General features: G+C 38.2%; 1 protein-coding gene across 2 annotated transcripts in view; it reads left to right on the top strand.

Annotated features, from left to right (window-relative positions):
• Positions 1 to 18096, top strand: part of ece1 (endothelin converting enzyme 1) — a 37491-nt gene that overhangs the window by 18177 nt on the left and 1218 nt on the right. For both annotated transcript variants that reach the window (XM_042509327.2, XM_042509318.2), the window contains 13 exons: positions 27 to 173; positions 1208 to 1273; positions 3319 to 3507; positions 5040 to 5182; positions 5363 to 5477; positions 10392 to 10502; positions 10588 to 10686; positions 12976 to 13053; positions 13170 to 13273; positions 13590 to 13700; positions 15112 to 15179; positions 15286 to 15476; positions 16037 to 16132. In XM_042509327.2, the coding sequence (XP_042365261.2) occupies positions 27 to 173; positions 1208 to 1273; positions 3319 to 3507; positions 5040 to 5182; positions 5363 to 5477; positions 10392 to 10502; positions 10588 to 10686; positions 12976 to 13053; positions 13170 to 13273; positions 13590 to 13700; positions 15112 to 15179; positions 15286 to 15476; positions 16037 to 16132 (1518 nt within the window). The remainder of the gene's footprint in view (positions 1 to 26; positions 174 to 1207; positions 1274 to 3318; positions 3508 to 5039; positions 5183 to 5362; positions 5478 to 10391; positions 10503 to 10587; positions 10687 to 12975; positions 13054 to 13169; positions 13274 to 13589; positions 13701 to 15111; positions 15180 to 15285; positions 15477 to 16036; positions 16133 to 18096) is intronic.

Genomic DNA, 18096 nt, shown 5'->3' with positions numbered 1-18096 from the left:
GTCTGACTAAACGCTGCCTGTTTCAGATAGGAGGATGGGCCCTGACCGAACCCTGGGACAAGGACAACTTCCAGGAAGTTTTGCGTATGGTGTCGGCCAACTTTCGCACTTCGCCTTTCTTCACAGTGTTTGTCAGCACCGACTCAAAAAACTCCAGCAGTAACATCATCCAGGTGAGACAGTCAGATAGTCATGTATTTATCTAAAATCATACATTTATAGCTTAGAAACTTTAACCAACTTGAACCAATTTTAAAAAAGTCTTCTTGTTTAACGCCCTTTGAGTGTTTGACAGTCAGTAGACCGACACTTTCACCCATCTTTAATTATATTTCCATAATTTATTTATTATATTTCAAATGTACGATTTTAATGTGCAGTAATTCTTTATACACTGTCTACACTCCAATAGTTGGTACAATGATTATATATATATATATATATATATATATATATATATATATATATATATATATAGTGTTGTACATTGTTGCATCATGCCCACATGTTCTCTTTTATACTTTGCATTGTAGCATAAGGCACATGGTTTAATATTTTTACACACTTGCACACTCAGCACATTATACATATTTATCATTTTAAATATTTACATAATAGAGCTAATTGTGTCTTACTATTACTGTTTTTCTATTTTATCTTTATAATCTTACAAACTTTACACACTGACCACATTATACATATTTGTAATATTTAAATATTCACATACCAGTGCTAATTGTTTCTATTATTACTGTGTTTTATAGCTACTTTTATATTTTTACATACTTTGTGCTGGTACTTATTTCTACTTTCTATAATTCTCTGTACTTGACATCAGAGCGTCTGTAGTGAACCTCAGTTTCCCCTCGGGGATCAATAAAGTATTTCTGATTCTGATCCTAAAGTCTTACATCAAATTCCCTCCAGCACCAGCAGCTATTACAGGCTTCACTCAGAAGACGTATTATCTGTGCTGATATTCTGGGGACAATCCACTCGTTATCACGCTGTTCTTGGTTTCATGCGCACAGTTTGACATGAGAGTTCATTCCTTTACATGGTGTCATGAGACCGTTACAAATCGGACAGATATGATCTTTTGCGAGCTTCTACTTTTAGCCCGCATGCTGGCAACGCAGGAATGAAAACAAAAGGTTGTTTGTGAGTGTTGAAACTGAAAATCACAGGATGTTTGTCTTGACTCCAGGTGGATCAGTCCAGCCTGGGGCTACCTTCGCGGGATTACTACCTCAACAAAACAGCAAATGAAAAGGTACCGTGGGCTGGTTCCACAGGGGTTAGGTGTGTTCAGAGCTGGACGGTCAAAGTCAAAGGGTGGCTCCATCCGTGTTCTTTTTCCGTGTTTTTAAAACGGAAACTCCCACTCAGCCATTATCAAAAAGCAGTGATGTAGATTACCCCCACACACACACACACGCACACACACGGGTCTCTGACAGTGTGAGTATGAAGAGTGAGAAAAAGTAAGCCTTTATGTAACCAGGTGAAGACACATCAAGATTCAAAATAATGCTGCATCTGTACTATAAACACAGTTATAGATCCACAGTCGGCGTATTACCTACAGTACGATGGTAGTCAGCACGCTCACAGACCGGAGCACTCGGGAAAATAGAAAGAAAGCATTAGGCTACTTTGTATTCATTTGTAACGATTATCTTACTAAACATGCAAGTTTCATAAACGTTTGTACACCACAGAGATTATTTTCTGCAAAGATTCAAAATCCCATGGAAAAATCCAATAGGTTTTTTGACAAGGGAACCAGGGCAACGTTAACTTCTGGGTTGGCAAACAGAAAAACGTCATCCCTGTGGCACTATACATATATATATATGCATTCATGGAGAGATGTCATAATGAGGGGGCTGCCCATGGACAGGCGCCTCAAACAGTTGGGGGTTTGGTGCCTTGCTTAAGAGCACAGGATCATAAACTGGCACCTCTCCAGCTACCAGTCCACACTCCGTGTTTGGTCCGTATAGGGACTTGAACCGCAACCCTCTGGTTCCCCAACAAAGCATTGACAGACTGAGCTACTGTTTCCCTAAACTGAGCAATGCAATCTAGTACAGGGTCCGCACGGTCTGAAAAACCTGGAAAGATCATGTAATTTTTAAAACATAGCAATTTCCAGGCCTGTAAAGGTTTTTTAAAAATAAATAAACCCAAAGAATGTTGAAAAAAGTTGTGGTAATGTGCCTCATAAATAGCTATATAACAGAATATACTGTACATGTGTTAATGTTTTAGCAGATCAGTCACGTTACTTGACTTTATGTCGTTCTCTGCGTGGGTTAGGTCAGACTGTAACCACAGTTACAGCTTCAAGCCCTTCTCATGTCAGCAGACACACTGAATATCAGCCGGCGCTGCAGAATTAAACTCATGCACTTGAGCATTGCTGCTGGGGGAAAAAATCCCAGGGAAAACACTGTGTGGTCATTAAAATTTGCCTCAAAGGCATGAAAAAGTCATGGAAAATTATTGGCAAAAATATGTATGAACCCTGCTTGTAACTCCTCGTGTCTTGCAGAGCAGAAATACTGTTTCTGTTAAAAGAGTGTGGTGGCTGTAGACCAAAGCTCATTTTGGACACCTAAAAAATAGGATCACCAAAATCGTTTCAGTGTTTGCTGTATTTAGATTATTGTGCCACTTAAGCGTGACGTCTTTTTCCGATGGGGAACTGAAGATGCTATCTAGACTATATTCAAAGCCACCAGCCTTCACTGACAGAAACAGTCATTTTCCCTCACAGCTCATTAGGAGTTGCTGGTCCAGTCGAGGGTTAAGTTTATGTTATCATGTGACTCTCGGAATCGGCAGTATGTATGTTTATTTGCAGCAACAACATCGTGCAGAATCCTACGTCAGGTCAGGTGGGGTATAGTTTAAGAGGGGTTTTAGAAAATAGCATTTTGAGGCTAAAACACACATCAACTAAAATTTGAATTTTTGGATTTGAATACATCAGGAAGACAATCTGCAAAAATGAGATAAAACAAAAAAATAACGGAGCCCCCTTTTAAAATATATTAAAGCTTAAATCAAGTCATCAAATCCAGATCTGGAATAAAAACATGACTTGCAATTTAGTTATGAAAAAACCCAAAGGCTTATCGCAGATGTTTTGCAAAGAAAGTCAACAAATATTAAAAGAGAAATATTTCCGCTTCAGGGGAAAACTCTTGCTTGTGTTCGCATAGTTTAGGATTATTTTCCTAATTGAACTTTTTCCCAAATACACACCCCTCTTCTCTCCACCTCACTGTGCTGCCTGCTTGTCCTCTGCAGTATCTGACTGCATACCTCACCTTCCTGACGGAGTTGGGGGTTCTCCTGGGAGGCTCCGAGGAGAAGTCTCGGACGCTGATGGAGGAGATCGTGGATTTTGAAACCACCCTGGCCAACATCACAGTCCCTCAGGAGGAGAGGAGGGACGAGGAGCTCATCTACCACAAGATGGAGGCCAAAGATCTGACAGTGAGTGTCTCCTTTAGACAACAGCAATATACAGCACTTAAAGGAACAGTTCAGCCCAAAATCAAAGAGACATATTTTTCCCTTTTACCTAGCTTGTTGATGTGAGTTATAGAGTGTTCGAGATATCGGCTGTAGAGACATCATTTTTTCCTTTTTTTGTGTGTTTTATTTGATTTAACAGAAATAGACAGATGACAGTTCATGAGACCATTATGCCCACTTTCCTCCACCCACCCGACCCCACTCTGCACAACCTCCCTCTACCCCGTGATGTTAAAGTGTTAAACTAAAGAAAAAAACAAAGAAAATGAATTAATTAATAATAATAATAATTTAACATTCATGTATAAGAGACAAAATAAACACAGTAAAGAAAAAAAAACATAAATAATAAAAAGGAAGAGGAAAAAAAGCTGTGCAATATTACATCACAATGGCACCGGAGATGTAAACAATAACATACATAGCCATGAACAGCAAATGTATTATAACACACATTATCAGTAAATAGTAGCTAAAGCTGCTCTTCTTGCCATAAAATCTAGATGTGGTTGCCATATTTTAAAAATGTCCTGACTCTTATATCTTGTGTTGTAGTAGATTTTATCTAATGAGATGTAGCTTCAGAATTCATTTAACCAATGTAATAATGTAGGAGGGTGATCAGATTTCCAGTGGATTTAAATGCACTTCTTTGCAGCGATCGAAGCGAGATCAGTATATTTTTTTAGGATATTCTTTCAGAGGGTCCATATTGCCTGTGCCTGTACAGATGTCTGCCTCCTCTCCGATATAATGTAACTAGATGGCACTCTGCTTGTGGTGCTCAAAACACCCAAAAAACATTTGTAAATACAATGTATTTTCTGGCACTTTGAGCATCACGAGCCGAGTGCCGACTTGCCTTTTGTTTTCAATATTGGCACGCATGCAGGAGCGCAGAATTTAATTTTTGATTTTTTTTTCCAAATTTTTTTTGAGAGACATGTAGAATTAAGTCATTTTGACGAAATATCACTATTTTAATGTTAGATTTAGTTATGCTTCCTGTTGGAAGTGTTTATCACACATGTTGTGTTCAAGGATTATCTGAAATTTTAAAATCTAACAATAATTACTACCTTTACAATTTTTGATATTTTTGATGATAAATGGTTTGATTCTGGTGATTTTTAAAGAAAACATGCCTATCAAACCCATCGATGGGTATGGGGGTTGAGATGGTTTTAGATGAAATACAAAATACAACCATTTAAAATTGTATGTCACCTCCCCAAATCCAAATTTAAAAACATAAGTCCCTCTCTAGTGCTTCAAAAAAAATATTTGAAGTGGCTTCCTGTTTTACACTGCTCTCTCATACAAAACAAACAGTCCCTAAATGCTAATCGTCATGATGTGGGACTGTAAAGAAACAGTTTTCTTCTATTTGTGTATCAAACTCTGTCTCAGTGTTTGTGTGTGTGTGTGTGTGTGTGTGTGTGTGTGTGTGTGTGTGTGTGTGTGTGTGTGTGTTATCTGTGTCCCCGCAGACGCTGGTTCCTGCAGTGGACTGGATGCCGTACCTCACAGAAGTGTTTTCTCCTGTGCCGCTCAACGAGTCCGAGCCGGTGGTTGTTTATGCCAAAGAATACCTCCAGCAAGTGTCTGAGCTCATAACCAAAACAAACAAAAGGTCAGACACATAGTTTTTCCATTCAAGCATCAAATTCAGGCTTTATGTCACTATGTCTGTTCATGTTTACATAATACATACACGCACAAATCCTCCTGCTGAAGGGAACAATGGCGAGCACTCGGCGGGACTCAAAAGGGCAACAAATCAATGAATTTGATATTTCCTTTTTTTTCTCAGCCTTCTCAACAACTACATGATAATGAAGGTGGTGAGGAAGATGGTGTCCATTCTGGACGAGAGGTTCCAGGATGCCGAGCAGCGCTTCCTCGAGGTCATGTACGGAACCAAAAAGGTGAGAGACGAAATGTCGGCCTTTTTAAACTACATTTAAACAATGAAATTAAATTTACACACAGTACGTTTACACACAGAGAAGGGACTAAGCAGATAAAAAAGTGGGGAAAATAAAACCCTGGTGCAAATAAAGTATTTTTAAAACATTTGTGAACTGGATACAAATATCCAAGTAGCGGTTTTGTTATTTTCTTTCTGCATTTTTGTTTGGCTTTTTAGACGACAAGTATATTCTGGCAGAGGAAGTGGCCCAAAGCCAAGCAGCTTGATTTAGAGAGCTTTTTACTTGACCTCCTGTTCTTGTGTGTCACACTCGACAGAGGATTCATTGTAACCGAATGCAGAAAAATGGAAATTTAGAACAGAGGAGCATTGTGACAAAATGGTAGAAAAAAAATTTAAATAATGAGTCAGCACCTTATGTTGGCTTTAATGTTAATGTTTCCTAAACTTAAAGTAAATCAGAAACATGTTTTTCTTAATTAGGGTAAGAGATTTAAAAGAGAAATCTGCCAAACGAAGCCACATTTCTGCTGGACAAACCAGATTTCTTGGCCTTTATGTGTGACTGTGGTTTGCGCGCGTGCGTGACAAAGACCTCGGTCTGAAACAGCATTATGGTTGAATGAAGAAAAATCTTATTGCATGTAGCTGATTCAGTGTCCAAAAAATAATCAGATCTAGTGCTGCACGATATGCAGAAATATCGTATTGCGATTGTTTTGACAGATATTGCAATTGCTGTAAGAGTAACTGAAGGGAAATGGTCATTTTTGCATTTCTTTTTTACTGGAAAAATATAAAACGATGTGAATTTTGTTGGGATCTGTACCAAACAAGCATGTTCTCTTATGTCTGGAATATGATTACTGGCCAGGGCATCTCTGAAGCATCACAATGCTTTATTTGTAATGGAGTGCTTTGACAAATTTTACCTTCACAAATAATGCGGCTCCTGCTATTTTGGTATTGCTCTTGGCCATTTTGCAATGTCGATAATATTTCAGTTGAATGTGCTGCCTGAATAAACCTGTCTAAATAAGTTTATTTCCACAAATGAAAAGTAAAATACAAACATTTGTGCTGAGAAAGAAAGAAATGTTTTAAATCTATAGATCCCGTCCATAATGTGGGCTTAAAATGCTCCAACCAGTTAATATATACAGCATAGTATCGATTTTTTAATATATTATTAATATTGCAAATTAACCCTTTGAAACCAGGGCAAAATGGCTTGATTATCTGAAAGAAGGTCATTAGAAATTAAAGTAGATTATACCCCAAAATTAGTAGGTAAGAAAGAAATTAAGGAATGACAGAATGAAATAAAAAATTATTGAAAATTCTAATTATTCTGTAACATAATTTTAAATATGTAATTATGATCATTATAATTATAGTTTCCCTTGACATTTTTCCCTAGCTTTAAAAAAAAGTAATAAAGTAACCCTGTCTTTTTCCCATGTTTTTGAGAGAAATCCAACCAAATTGCTCAGGGTTCAAAAGTGAAAATACTTGTGAAAGGCAACTCACAGCAGCACAAGAAAAATGATGTTGATCCAGGTTTCAAAGGGTTAAACTTTTGGTAACTTACTAGAATGATAATTTCAGTTGATTAAGCGATACATTTTGCTGCAAAGAAACTTTTTATTAGATAAAACAGATGTTGACAGTGTTTTTTTCCTTTGGGGACATGATTTGCAGTTGAAAAAAAGTTAATAAATGGCAATATATCACAATATCATCTCCCATTATGTTGCATAATGTTTAAAAAAAGCAATATAATAACAGCGAGCTGAGACTTTAAATACAAACATAATCAGACAGTGACATGAATCTTGTCCACGTGTGCATTAAACTGACCAGGCTGCAGGTTTTTCACTTTCCTCAGTGAGTAACAGTCAGAGTGGGGAGGCTCCGGTGACCCCCAGCCCTTATCTCAGCAGGATCCTGTTCCCTCCGCCTGGTTTTTAACTGGGGTCAAGCTGTAATAACAAACCCCAAACTTTCTTTGATTGTCTGTTTTATGTGAGAGTGCAGCCGAGTCTGTTTTTCCATCTGTGCCTCTGTGCACGCATTTACGACTCGTTGTTTGCTTGCTCAGAGCACTCCTCATTTCCTCAGTCCGACCTTGTGTCCTCCCTATCTGTGTATACATGCAGCCCCATATGTCCTCGCCCTTCCTCTCACCTGATAATAACTTCTTTTTATATAGGGACTGTTTGTCACTCAGTGGATTAGCGGCTTTAGTGTGACGTTTTGTTCATAAAGTTTAGATGATAAGCCATTGTTCCAAGATAGATGGAGACACGACTGTTGAAAATAGATATTAGATGCATTCGCGTGTTTGTGTCTTGCAATCTTTTGTAAATGTGAGTAAAGACAGTGATGACAAAAATGCTAAATTTCCAGGAAAAAGTAAAAAAAATGAACACAAGTAAGCTAATTTGCAATCAAATGTTTATGTTTGCGAGCTTAATCTAAGTTTTAGCTTGCACAACTAGAGTGTAGGGATGGGCATTGATATGGTTTTACTGACACCAATGCCATTATCAGTTCTGCTTATTGGTCCAATTCTTTATTATCCTTTATTAGTTTCTGATCAGTTTTCACTGGGGGGAAAAATTAGGCCTAAAGAGGTTTTTGGCATCATGCAACTTTTTTATTATTTCTGAGTCTGAACACAGAACAGAAACAGAGTAGAAAAAAAGGCATGACACTGGTATTATTTTAAAAAGGATATTTACCCTCGGTGCTGCGCGGTTTGTGCATAGAGTGTAAAATACATGGCATTCCTGAAATTTAAGCCCATGTTGCTAGAAAGATGTTTTAGCATCATGCTAGTGTTTTGTAATGTGCAACTGTAAGAAAAACGTGCCAGTATCAATAAAATCAATCAAATTTTATTTATATAGCACCTTTCAAACAAATCAAATGAAAATCAAAGTGCTTTACAGTTTGATTGAAGAAACAAAAACACAAACAACAGATGAAATAAGCAAAAAATAATAAAGTATAGTATAAACCTAAAAAATTGTGCTGGTAAGACACACAAAGATAGGTTTTTAGTTTTTGTATCAATATTTCCAGATCCTCCAGCAGGCTGTTCCAGCATTTTGGGGTGTAAAAGCTAAAAACAGAATCACTAAATGTTTTAGTTGTGCAGCTAAAAACAGAGTCGGAGGATGTGAGGTGCCTTTGTGGTTCATAAACTAAAAGCATCTCTGAGACGTAGTCTTGTGGGAGGCCATGCAGTGCCTTATATACTAATAAAAGAATTTTAAAATCAATGCGAAAGCTAACAGGCAGCCAGTGTAAAGGTTTTAATGTGTGCTCTCCTTCTGGTCTTATCAAAAGGAATTGATAAGCTTTAAGTCATACAGTTCAGTTCAGATGGATTTGGATAATTTGTGACCGATTCTCAATTCCCATCCGCAATAGAGTATGCTATTTTACAATATTTTTTACAATACTGTGTGAAACGGCTCTTTGAAAATCAGAATATATCTGTGTTCCCTGCTGAAATCTGTCCTCTCTGTTGGCCAGTTTGCTTGCATTGCTTCAGTTATGACTGTAAACATGATACTTGTGTGTCCTGATTGTTGTCATTGTGATAAAACAAAAACCACCACTCTGTCCTTTGGACAGAACACTGTGTCCCTCAGCGCACAGACAGATAACAGCTCAGCTTTGCCTCGAGAGCACCGAGCACAGAGGTCACACATTTCTCAAGAAGATCACGACCGCTCTCTCTCAATAGATGGATCTTACCTCATACCTCATTGGATTTAATCTGTTCAAAAAAGAAGAAGAAATGCAAAAGACTTCTTTATCAGTAATAATGATAATAATAATGATAAGAACTGTATTTATATAGCACACTTAAAAACTGAGTTTACAGGGCAAAGCAGAAGCATGAAGGGTTTCTTGAAGAGGCAACATGACTAAAAGAGCCAAACAACAATGCCGAACTGAGGCCAGACAAAATTTGTACGTAAAAGATTGTACATATCCCAAAAGCCTAAAAACTATGATGATATAGTTTCGTATTGATGTCTTTTTATTTCCTTATGTTGAAAAGTGTTGTTACAATACTGGAATTTCTAACTTTCATAATTTATGAAGTCATGCAAGCTCCTGCATGGTCAACAGCACGGTCTGGCAAATGTTTCAAAATAAAATGCCTTGTGTCTACAACTGATGGGATTCTGTCAACAGAGATGTTGTCAGAGGACTTTTATTTTGAAACGTAAGCCGGAGAGTTTGAGTAAAACAGATATATTTAAAAGTCCTCCTCCCTTTGACAAATAAAGACATTGAAACTGTAATATAGGTGATATAGAGTCCATATAATTGTCAAATTTTCACTGTTTATTTTTTGACAATTGTCTGCGGCACACGGGAAAAATCTGTGAGCCTCCATTTCTCTAAATGTGCCGCTGCTGACAGGCAACTGAAACGCAGGCAGTGTGGCTGCTCTGACTTGTTATCACGGGAGCCCAAAAAAAAAAAAAAAAAAAAAACAGGTGTGGCGATGCTCACGCACTGCTAGTGTGTTCCAGGCGTTAGGGGACCCCTATCCCAGCATGCACTGGGCGTGAAGCAGGAACAGACTGGCCAAACTATCTCAGGGCTCTGCAGGAGAAATAGGCTTAATGAAAACACACTCACTGTCTTACTTTCAATTTGTTATTGTTGCACAATTACTACAATTCTCAACCTACACACATCACCCAAAGCTGAATGGTACAAGTCCACCCACGCCCTGTGAGGTTTGTTACGTTCATTCTGGGAAACAGAAGTGACTAACCAAAGCAGACGAAACGTGTTGAGCCAAATGTGACACACAGTTCTCTAACAATCAGGATGCATTTTTTCCAACATGTCTTGATGTGTCCATTTGATGTTGCAGAGCTGCACTCCCCGCTGGAAGCTGTGCGTCAGCGACACAGACAGCGCCCTGGGCTTCGCTCTTGGAGCCATGTTTGTCAAAGCCACCTTTGCCGAGGACAGCAAGGCCATTGTAAGCAAAGTCCTTCCCTAACAAACTCCTGCTGTGGGAGATGATGCGCTTTTGTGACTTTTTTCTTCCTGTCTCTGTGCCTCAGGCTGAGGACATGGTCGCTGAGATTAAACAGGCGTTTGAGGAAGGCCTGAAGTATGTGAGCTGGATGGACTCGGATACAAAGAAAGCAGCAAAAGAAAAGGTGGGAGAAAGAAGTTGTTTATGTCTTTCTCAGGAGGTTTTCCAGCTGAAGCTTTACGGAGGCATTAAAGGATAACACTGGTATTTTTCAACCTGCTCTCTATTTTCCCATGTTTTTGTGTCTAAATGAACAATGGGAAGAATTCTTTCAATACTGAGAGAGGCTGCAGGCACACTATACGCGACCAATTCGCCTCAATTCGTGCCCATCCTGCCCCACTGGTCCCTTGTATCCATCCACAATCCACCGCCCGCTTCTCTACCAGAGAAAGTTTCACTTCATTATTTTCTGGATTTATACAGAGCTGTTCGAAAAGTCACTAGAGCTGCAGCTTGAGTGGCTGTTTCGATGTTTGCACCCTTTGAATTTTTTAAACTGTCACACCCTCTCCTCACACCGCCAGCTTGGTTCGAGTCGCAGGTATCCCAGCATGCTTTGTACGAGAAATCTGTCACTTCCAATACAGAGTGATTTGGAGCGGGAGTCTGGTCGCGTATAGCGGGCATACACCCAAAGAGTGCTGCAGCCGGCAGCAGAAAAACACACGGCAATGTCACCACTCAGGGCGTCATCAGTTTACGTCTGCTATCAGTGCTTGTTTTTGCCACTGACAGACTCCGATTTTTAATGTAAGTGACAACATTATGGAAAACATGACTACAGAGATAGACCTTTTTGTAAAAAAAAATCTGTTTTGTTTAACCAGAAACGGCACTGAAATCACCATCGCCAAACCCCCAGACTCCATTCAAATAAACAGTAATTTTAGCATGTATGGAGTCAGCATGTTTACCCACCTAACTGGCTGAATTAAGGGTTTTTATGAACCAAACCAGAGTTGGTGACTGAGAAAGTGGAAAGACAAATCATGAGTTTTTTTGTGAGTTTTATTTTATTTTTGTTGACGTTGTGTGTTTTAAGATGATACAATTTTTGTTTATTTAAATGGAGTCTGGTTGGTTTAGCGATCTTTTCGAGATTCAATACTTCATCACCATATCGAAGTATTCGATGGGAATTTGTTTCAGTGAGCTCCGCACACAGACAAAAGACACGCTCACTCCAAATACCTAACAAGGACAAAAACAAATAAATAAATGAAATCCAAACCATTAAAAGAATGAAATAATAAAAACAGCAGCACCTGTGGGGGAATTGGCAGTAAAATCAGATAAAGTACATATCAGTGCATTATAAAACAGTTTTACAGCCTAAAGTGCCAGATTCATATTATTGACGAGGCGGACGACTCCAGCATATGTACTGTTCTGAAATCTGGTTCTTGTCTCAGTGCCTCTCAGTCTTTATTAGAGGTGAGGAGGTTAAAGAGGCCGTTAGCAGGGTGGGAGGGGACCTTTAAAATCTTGAGGCCTTTCTTCTGTTGCCTGGCTTTGTACATTTCATAGATCCTAGTGATTTCTGATGTTCTATGTACCATGTTTTTCTTTAACAAAAAGGTCTGTCTTTGTAGGATCCTTTCCATAAGTTGTCAGACACAACAATCTGAGCCTGTCTGTGTCAAAAACAAGCACTTTTAGTGCACGTGAGTTGACGGTGCATAATTGCTCCAAGTGATTACATTGCAGCCTGTTTCGCTGCTGCTGGCTTCAGTCCTCTTAATTAATGCTGGACCAATTTTAATGACTGCTGTTGCAGTTGGTCACTTATAGACACAAAACGTGGGAAAATAAGGTCCTGGTTAAAAAACACCAAAGTTACCCTCTAACATCTGAGCACCAATCATGAACCACTTCATCTTTATTTAGTATCATATTAAGAGGCTCCAAGATATGTCATTAATTTACTCCAAACCAGGTTAGACTGTCTCTTTTATTATTTTAAAAAATCTGTGAAAAATATTCTACTACAACATTAGCCCAACACGGTGTGTGTGTGTGTTTTCATGTTTACCTTTTCTTCTTTCTCTTGTCATGATTATTTCTTCTATTATACTTTCTATTATTTCTGCCTGTCCCTTCTTATTTATGTATTTATCATAGACTTTTTTTAAGCAATTTTATAATTGGTTTTGATTGATGTTAAGAGATTGTATGTACTGTTTGATAGTTTTGTGGGGAACCCCAATTGTCAAGCCCCTTAAGGGTTTTTTTGGGTTTCCCCTGCATGTCTCCTTTTCTTAAGATGTATACCATTAACGTTTTTAATATGTGCGAAATAAATCTAATCTAATCTAACAGAAAATGAGCTCAGTGCTGAAGTGGCTGAGAAATACAGCACTGCCACCTGGTGTGAAAATGTGTCTTTTACAGTTTGTTTTATTTGTCACAGGCAGATGCGATATACAACATGGTCGGATATCCAGAGTTCATCATGAACGCCTCAAAGCTGGACAAAGTGTTCAATGATGTAGGTAAATGTGCAGCTGTATTATATGTCACAATTACCACTGCCATTTTTATATTTATCACATAACTGAACTCACATTTTTCTTTCACATCTGATTCCTCTTTTTTTTGTTTTAGTTTGAGGTGGTGTCAGAGCTTTACTTCCAAAATGTCATGCAGTACTACAACTTCTCAGCCAGAGTGACAGCGGATCAGCTGAGGAAAACTCCCAACAGAAACCAGTGAGTTCCTCCCTCGCCCCCCCCCAAAACCCAGCTCACCACAGAGGAGGCTGCACGCTCCGACGGGGACACATTCCCATTATACTGACTCAGCACAATACTGCTGCCATCCACAAATGTTCCCAGGCAACCGACTTCTCTCCGCTGAACTGATCCTTGTCTCTAATTAAACTGGGGGGGAGGAGGGGACGGATGAGGGTCCCCATGCCTCTCAGACTGATCTGCAGTCTGCAGAGCGGGTGGTATTGATATTCTGAATTTGTTGTGACCTCGCTGTCAGCCTCACATGGGGGTCCTGTGTTCCTTTTTTTTCCAGGTGGAGCATGACGCCTCCGACCGTGAACGCATATTACAACCCGACCAAGAATGAGATGGTTCTGCCTGCGGGGATTCTTCAGGCTCCGTTTTACAGTCGATCGTGGCCTAAGTACGTCTTCTGCACTACACCTATGAGTTTTATTAGAACAGAAAACAAGTTTATTGTTCAACAGAGTGGAAAATTATTTTTAGTTCACGAGACCATAAAAGCTGAAAATAATAAAGACTGAAATGCCACTGAAGTATAAAACAGCGCTGGTTGTAAAAATTTACAACTAAGCAGCTTTAGAAAATGTAATTTAGCAGCTGTTTTTTAACTACACATGAGAGTCCCGTGGTGTGCTGCAGATATTGCCTGATAATCAGACTGAATTGTAGTTTTGTTTCACTTCATTAAGTAGTTTTGATTTGATTCAGTTTGAACTGTTGAACAAATCTGAGATGCAGGAAGGCTCTCAACTCACAGTAACAAGGAAACAGAATCACACATAACCTTCAGTAAAACCACAAATTGTCACTTTTATACATCTTATACAGATTAAAAAAACAAGATTATTATTGCTCATCAGAATTTCCTGAGAGCCCAAAGTGACACTTTCAGATTTCCTCTTTTGTCTAACCAACAGTTTAAAACCCAAAGACTGTGAAATATGTACTAAGTCATACATCATTTACTATTATAAATGACAAAACTAGCAGCAAATTCTCACATTTAAAGAGCTAGAAACGTCTATTGTTTGACTTTTTAGCTTGAAAAATTAGTGAAACTATTAATGGAAATCAAAATAGTTGGAAATTATTGTTTGCAATCATAATAAATTCATTGATTTGTCACTGCAACTGTAAACAAGAAAAGTTGTTAAAGGGACACAACCTACAAAATGATCATTTGTATGTCAGTTAGTCATGCTTTGTGTCCTTGAATGCATGAAGAAAACTTTCTTGTATGCCACCAGAGAAAACAGCAAAAATAGTGATTTGCTGATTAATTGGGGACCACATTTAACAACAGCAGAACTGGATCAAAACATCCATTTACAAACTCTGACAGTCATATGCTCAGTTCTTCCCACACATGCATTTTCACTTGAACCTTACCATTTAAAACTGACCTGAAAATTGAAACTTATCTATGCTCTCTTCAAAGCCAGACCCCAATACAGATTTTTTTTTCTTTTTTTAGTAAAAAATGCACATGTTTTGGAAGCATGCGAGAAAAACACATTTTTCTTCACAAATCCAAGGTAACACGGCATGGCTAACCGATTTACAAATGGTCATTTTGTAGGTGAAGTATTCCTTAAATGAGCTTCTAGGGTGCTGTTAGGTGGATTTTTTTTTTTATCTTTGGACAAATATAGACCATCTGTTTCCATCTGTTTCCATTCTTGCAAGACAGTTTTTTTGTTTCTTACTATGTTTTCCCAAAAACTGTCACTTCAACCAGTTTTTATAGGAAGTTATAAAGGTCTACATTATGTACAGTTTTAAAATGTATGATTTTTTAAAATGTTTTTCAGAGCCCTTAACTTTGGTGGAATTGGAGTCGTCATGGGACATGAACTGACTCATGCTTTTGATGACCAAGGTTGGTTAAAAAAAACAAACATTTTACATTTCAAACATTGATAACTAATATCATCCTTCTGACACTTGGAATTATTTTATTAATATTTGACATTTATGTCCGAAAGGGAGGGAATATGACAAGGACGGAAACCTGCGTCCGTGGTGGAAGAACTCCTCTGTGGAGGCATTCAAGAAGCAGACTCAGTGCATGGTGGAGCAGTACGGAAATTACAGCATCAACAAGGAGCCTCTGAATGGGAGACACACCCTCGGAGAAAACATCGCTGACAACGGTGGACTCAAGGCCGCCTACAAGGTCTGGTATCTGATAGGACGCAGGAGTAACCATGAATGTTTTCTGCAAAACGGCTTTCCGTCACAGATGTAGGCAAAGATTAAATGCTGGTGCAAGAGATAAAAGTCCAGACTGCTGCTGTTATGTTTCCAATAGCAACGTTGTCAGATTGCATGTTCAGAAGGTCAGAAAACCACCACACAGATCTGACATTAATCCCCGGCTTTAGTTTATTCTCCGAGGCCGCTGTAGGTCATATCCATTCATCTGTGTTGGAAAAAAACAGGTTGTCTGGTTTGCAGCAAAGCCTGGAAATGCAACAGGTGGTTATGAGCGGCCTTGTCAGCCTCTGGTTACTTCTTCACATGCACACATTCTTTCCATGTAATGAAAGGTCACGAGCTCCGAAGCAGAGGAGCAAATCGTACGGAGGTACAAGCAGCATTTGGTATGTGAGCCAGGGAGAAATAACAGTGCTGAGGACGTAAAGCGGATCTTCTATTTCCACTTCATCTATATAATTAAACACTTTTACATGTGCAAAACTGTGATGTGTAACATGATCGCTTGTTGCTTTGAAGGCTTATGTGAACTGGGTCGAAAAGAACGGCGAGGAGGCCGCGCTGCCTGCCCTGGGACTGACCAACCATCAGCTGTTTTTTGTAGGATTTGCACAGGTTTGTATCACTCACACTCCTTTACTCTGACTTCGCGATACTCTCTGCCTACTGCTGTTTTTACCGTATTCCTGAAAGCTCCCCTCCAGACACTTGACTTTGGATATTTATTTCGAAAATGCCAAATAAAGAGGGAGAATGAAAATATACAGTAATATAAGAAACAACACCAGAATACCCATTCTTCCATGAACAACATAAGTATATCATGTCTGAAAAAGAGTCAGAGGAAATTAATTTTCATCAAATTCTACCCAATTTTTACAATTTTATAAAAAAAACCAAAAAAACATTAACTTTAACCCTTTAACAGTCACGTTAAGAAATACCTTTGCAAAAAATTATTTGAAATTGTAGACAGTAGAATATGTTAACACATCATCACGACATGTATCAATTTAATTAGGAAAAAACATTTTCCTAGTATAATGCATTGTAAAAAAATGCTAATCACAATGTAATATTATAGAAATGTGAAAATAAAATTAACATCATAAAATAAATAAACAAAATTAATTAATAAATGTTTTTAGATCCTTGAAATTTTCAGTTAAACACTATAGATGTTCCATAAATTAACACCTTTGACTCTCAAATCTTGTAAACTTTCTTTCATTTGAAACAGCTTTTGGATACAATTAGATAGTAGTTAATTTGTAGCTCTGTATGTGATTTGAAACGCTTTGAAATCAACCAGATCTTTGAATTTGAGTGCTAGAAATTTAATAAAGAGTGGGTTTTGTTGGGTCTGTTTAAAGTGGTTTTGTTTACAACTTTATGGCTCCTTTTTGAAGGATGAAGATTGGATTTGTGTTTGTTTTTTTTTTTTTTTTCATATTTTCCCCACGCTTCCACACAGTAAGTTATTTATGGGAGACATGTTTAAAACATACAAAAAATACTCTGCTTTGAACTGGTTTGTGTCTGATATGGATTTTTAGACATCTGCGCCCTCTCCCTTTTTGAAAATATCCATAATATAAAAATATAATCTTTAATGGCTGGACACAAGCTGCCTCCTACATCACTGAGCAGTCAGTTGTCAGTGTTTGTGCCCCGGAGGCTTCAAGTTTCCACATCACAGTGTGTGACTGTGATTGGCTCCAGACGAGATGAAAATCCTGCTGATACGCATGTGTCAAACTCACATTTAAGGTGAGCGCAGAGAAACCTGAAAGCAAATAAATGCAAACAGCCGTCTACAACCCTGATTCCAAAATAAATTGGGCAGCTGTGTAAAATGTACATAAAAACAGAATGCAATGATTTGCAAATACATTTTGAACTACAGCGGGGGAAATAAGCACTAACCATGTTGATGTTTTTCATTAAACATATTTTCAATGCAGCTGTTCACATGAAATGTTTCCCCTGTTTAAGGTGCTTTAAGGGGGAGGTTTTCCTTACCCGCTGTGAGGGTCCAAGGACAGGGGGATATCGTATGTTTTAAAGCCCTCCGAGGCTAATTGTGATTTGTGATACTGGACTTTATAGATCAAATTGAAATTGAATTGAAATTACTATTTGTTCAGCCCTTTGGGGCATAGTCTGTGATTGGGCTGCTATGAACTTCAACTTGATTAATCTGTGAAGCACTTTGCGTTGCCTTTAGGTATGAAATGTGCTATTTAAATAAATTTCCCTTGCCTTGAAATTTAAAACAGACATTGGTATTAACTTAGCAAAACTACACTGATAAAGAAATCTGCATATTTCAATCCTTAAAAATATATTAAAGTGAAATGACAGGAAAACACTAATTAAAATGCATTTAATACTTGGGGAAGCCTTTGTTTATAATAAAAGCTTCAAGACGGTTTCTGTATGAAGAAACTAAAGTTTCATCGTGTTTAAATTGGATTTTGGCCCATTCTTCCTCAGATTTCTTAACAAGTTGCTTGTTGCATCAATTTGCGAAGGATTTAAAGGGTTAAGTTGGATATCAGAATAAAACAAGACCCAAC

This window comes from Plectropomus leopardus, chromosome 2 (assembly GCF_026936395.1).
Source record: "Plectropomus leopardus strain MGB_pleo_1.0 chromosome 2, ASM2693639v1, whole genome shotgun sequence".
In the NCBI taxonomy this organism is placed as follows: Eukaryota; Metazoa; Chordata; class Actinopteri; order Perciformes; family Serranidae; genus Plectropomus; species Plectropomus leopardus.
Note: the sequence above shows the minus strand (reverse complement) of the source record. Positions and strands in the feature narration are given on the sequence as shown.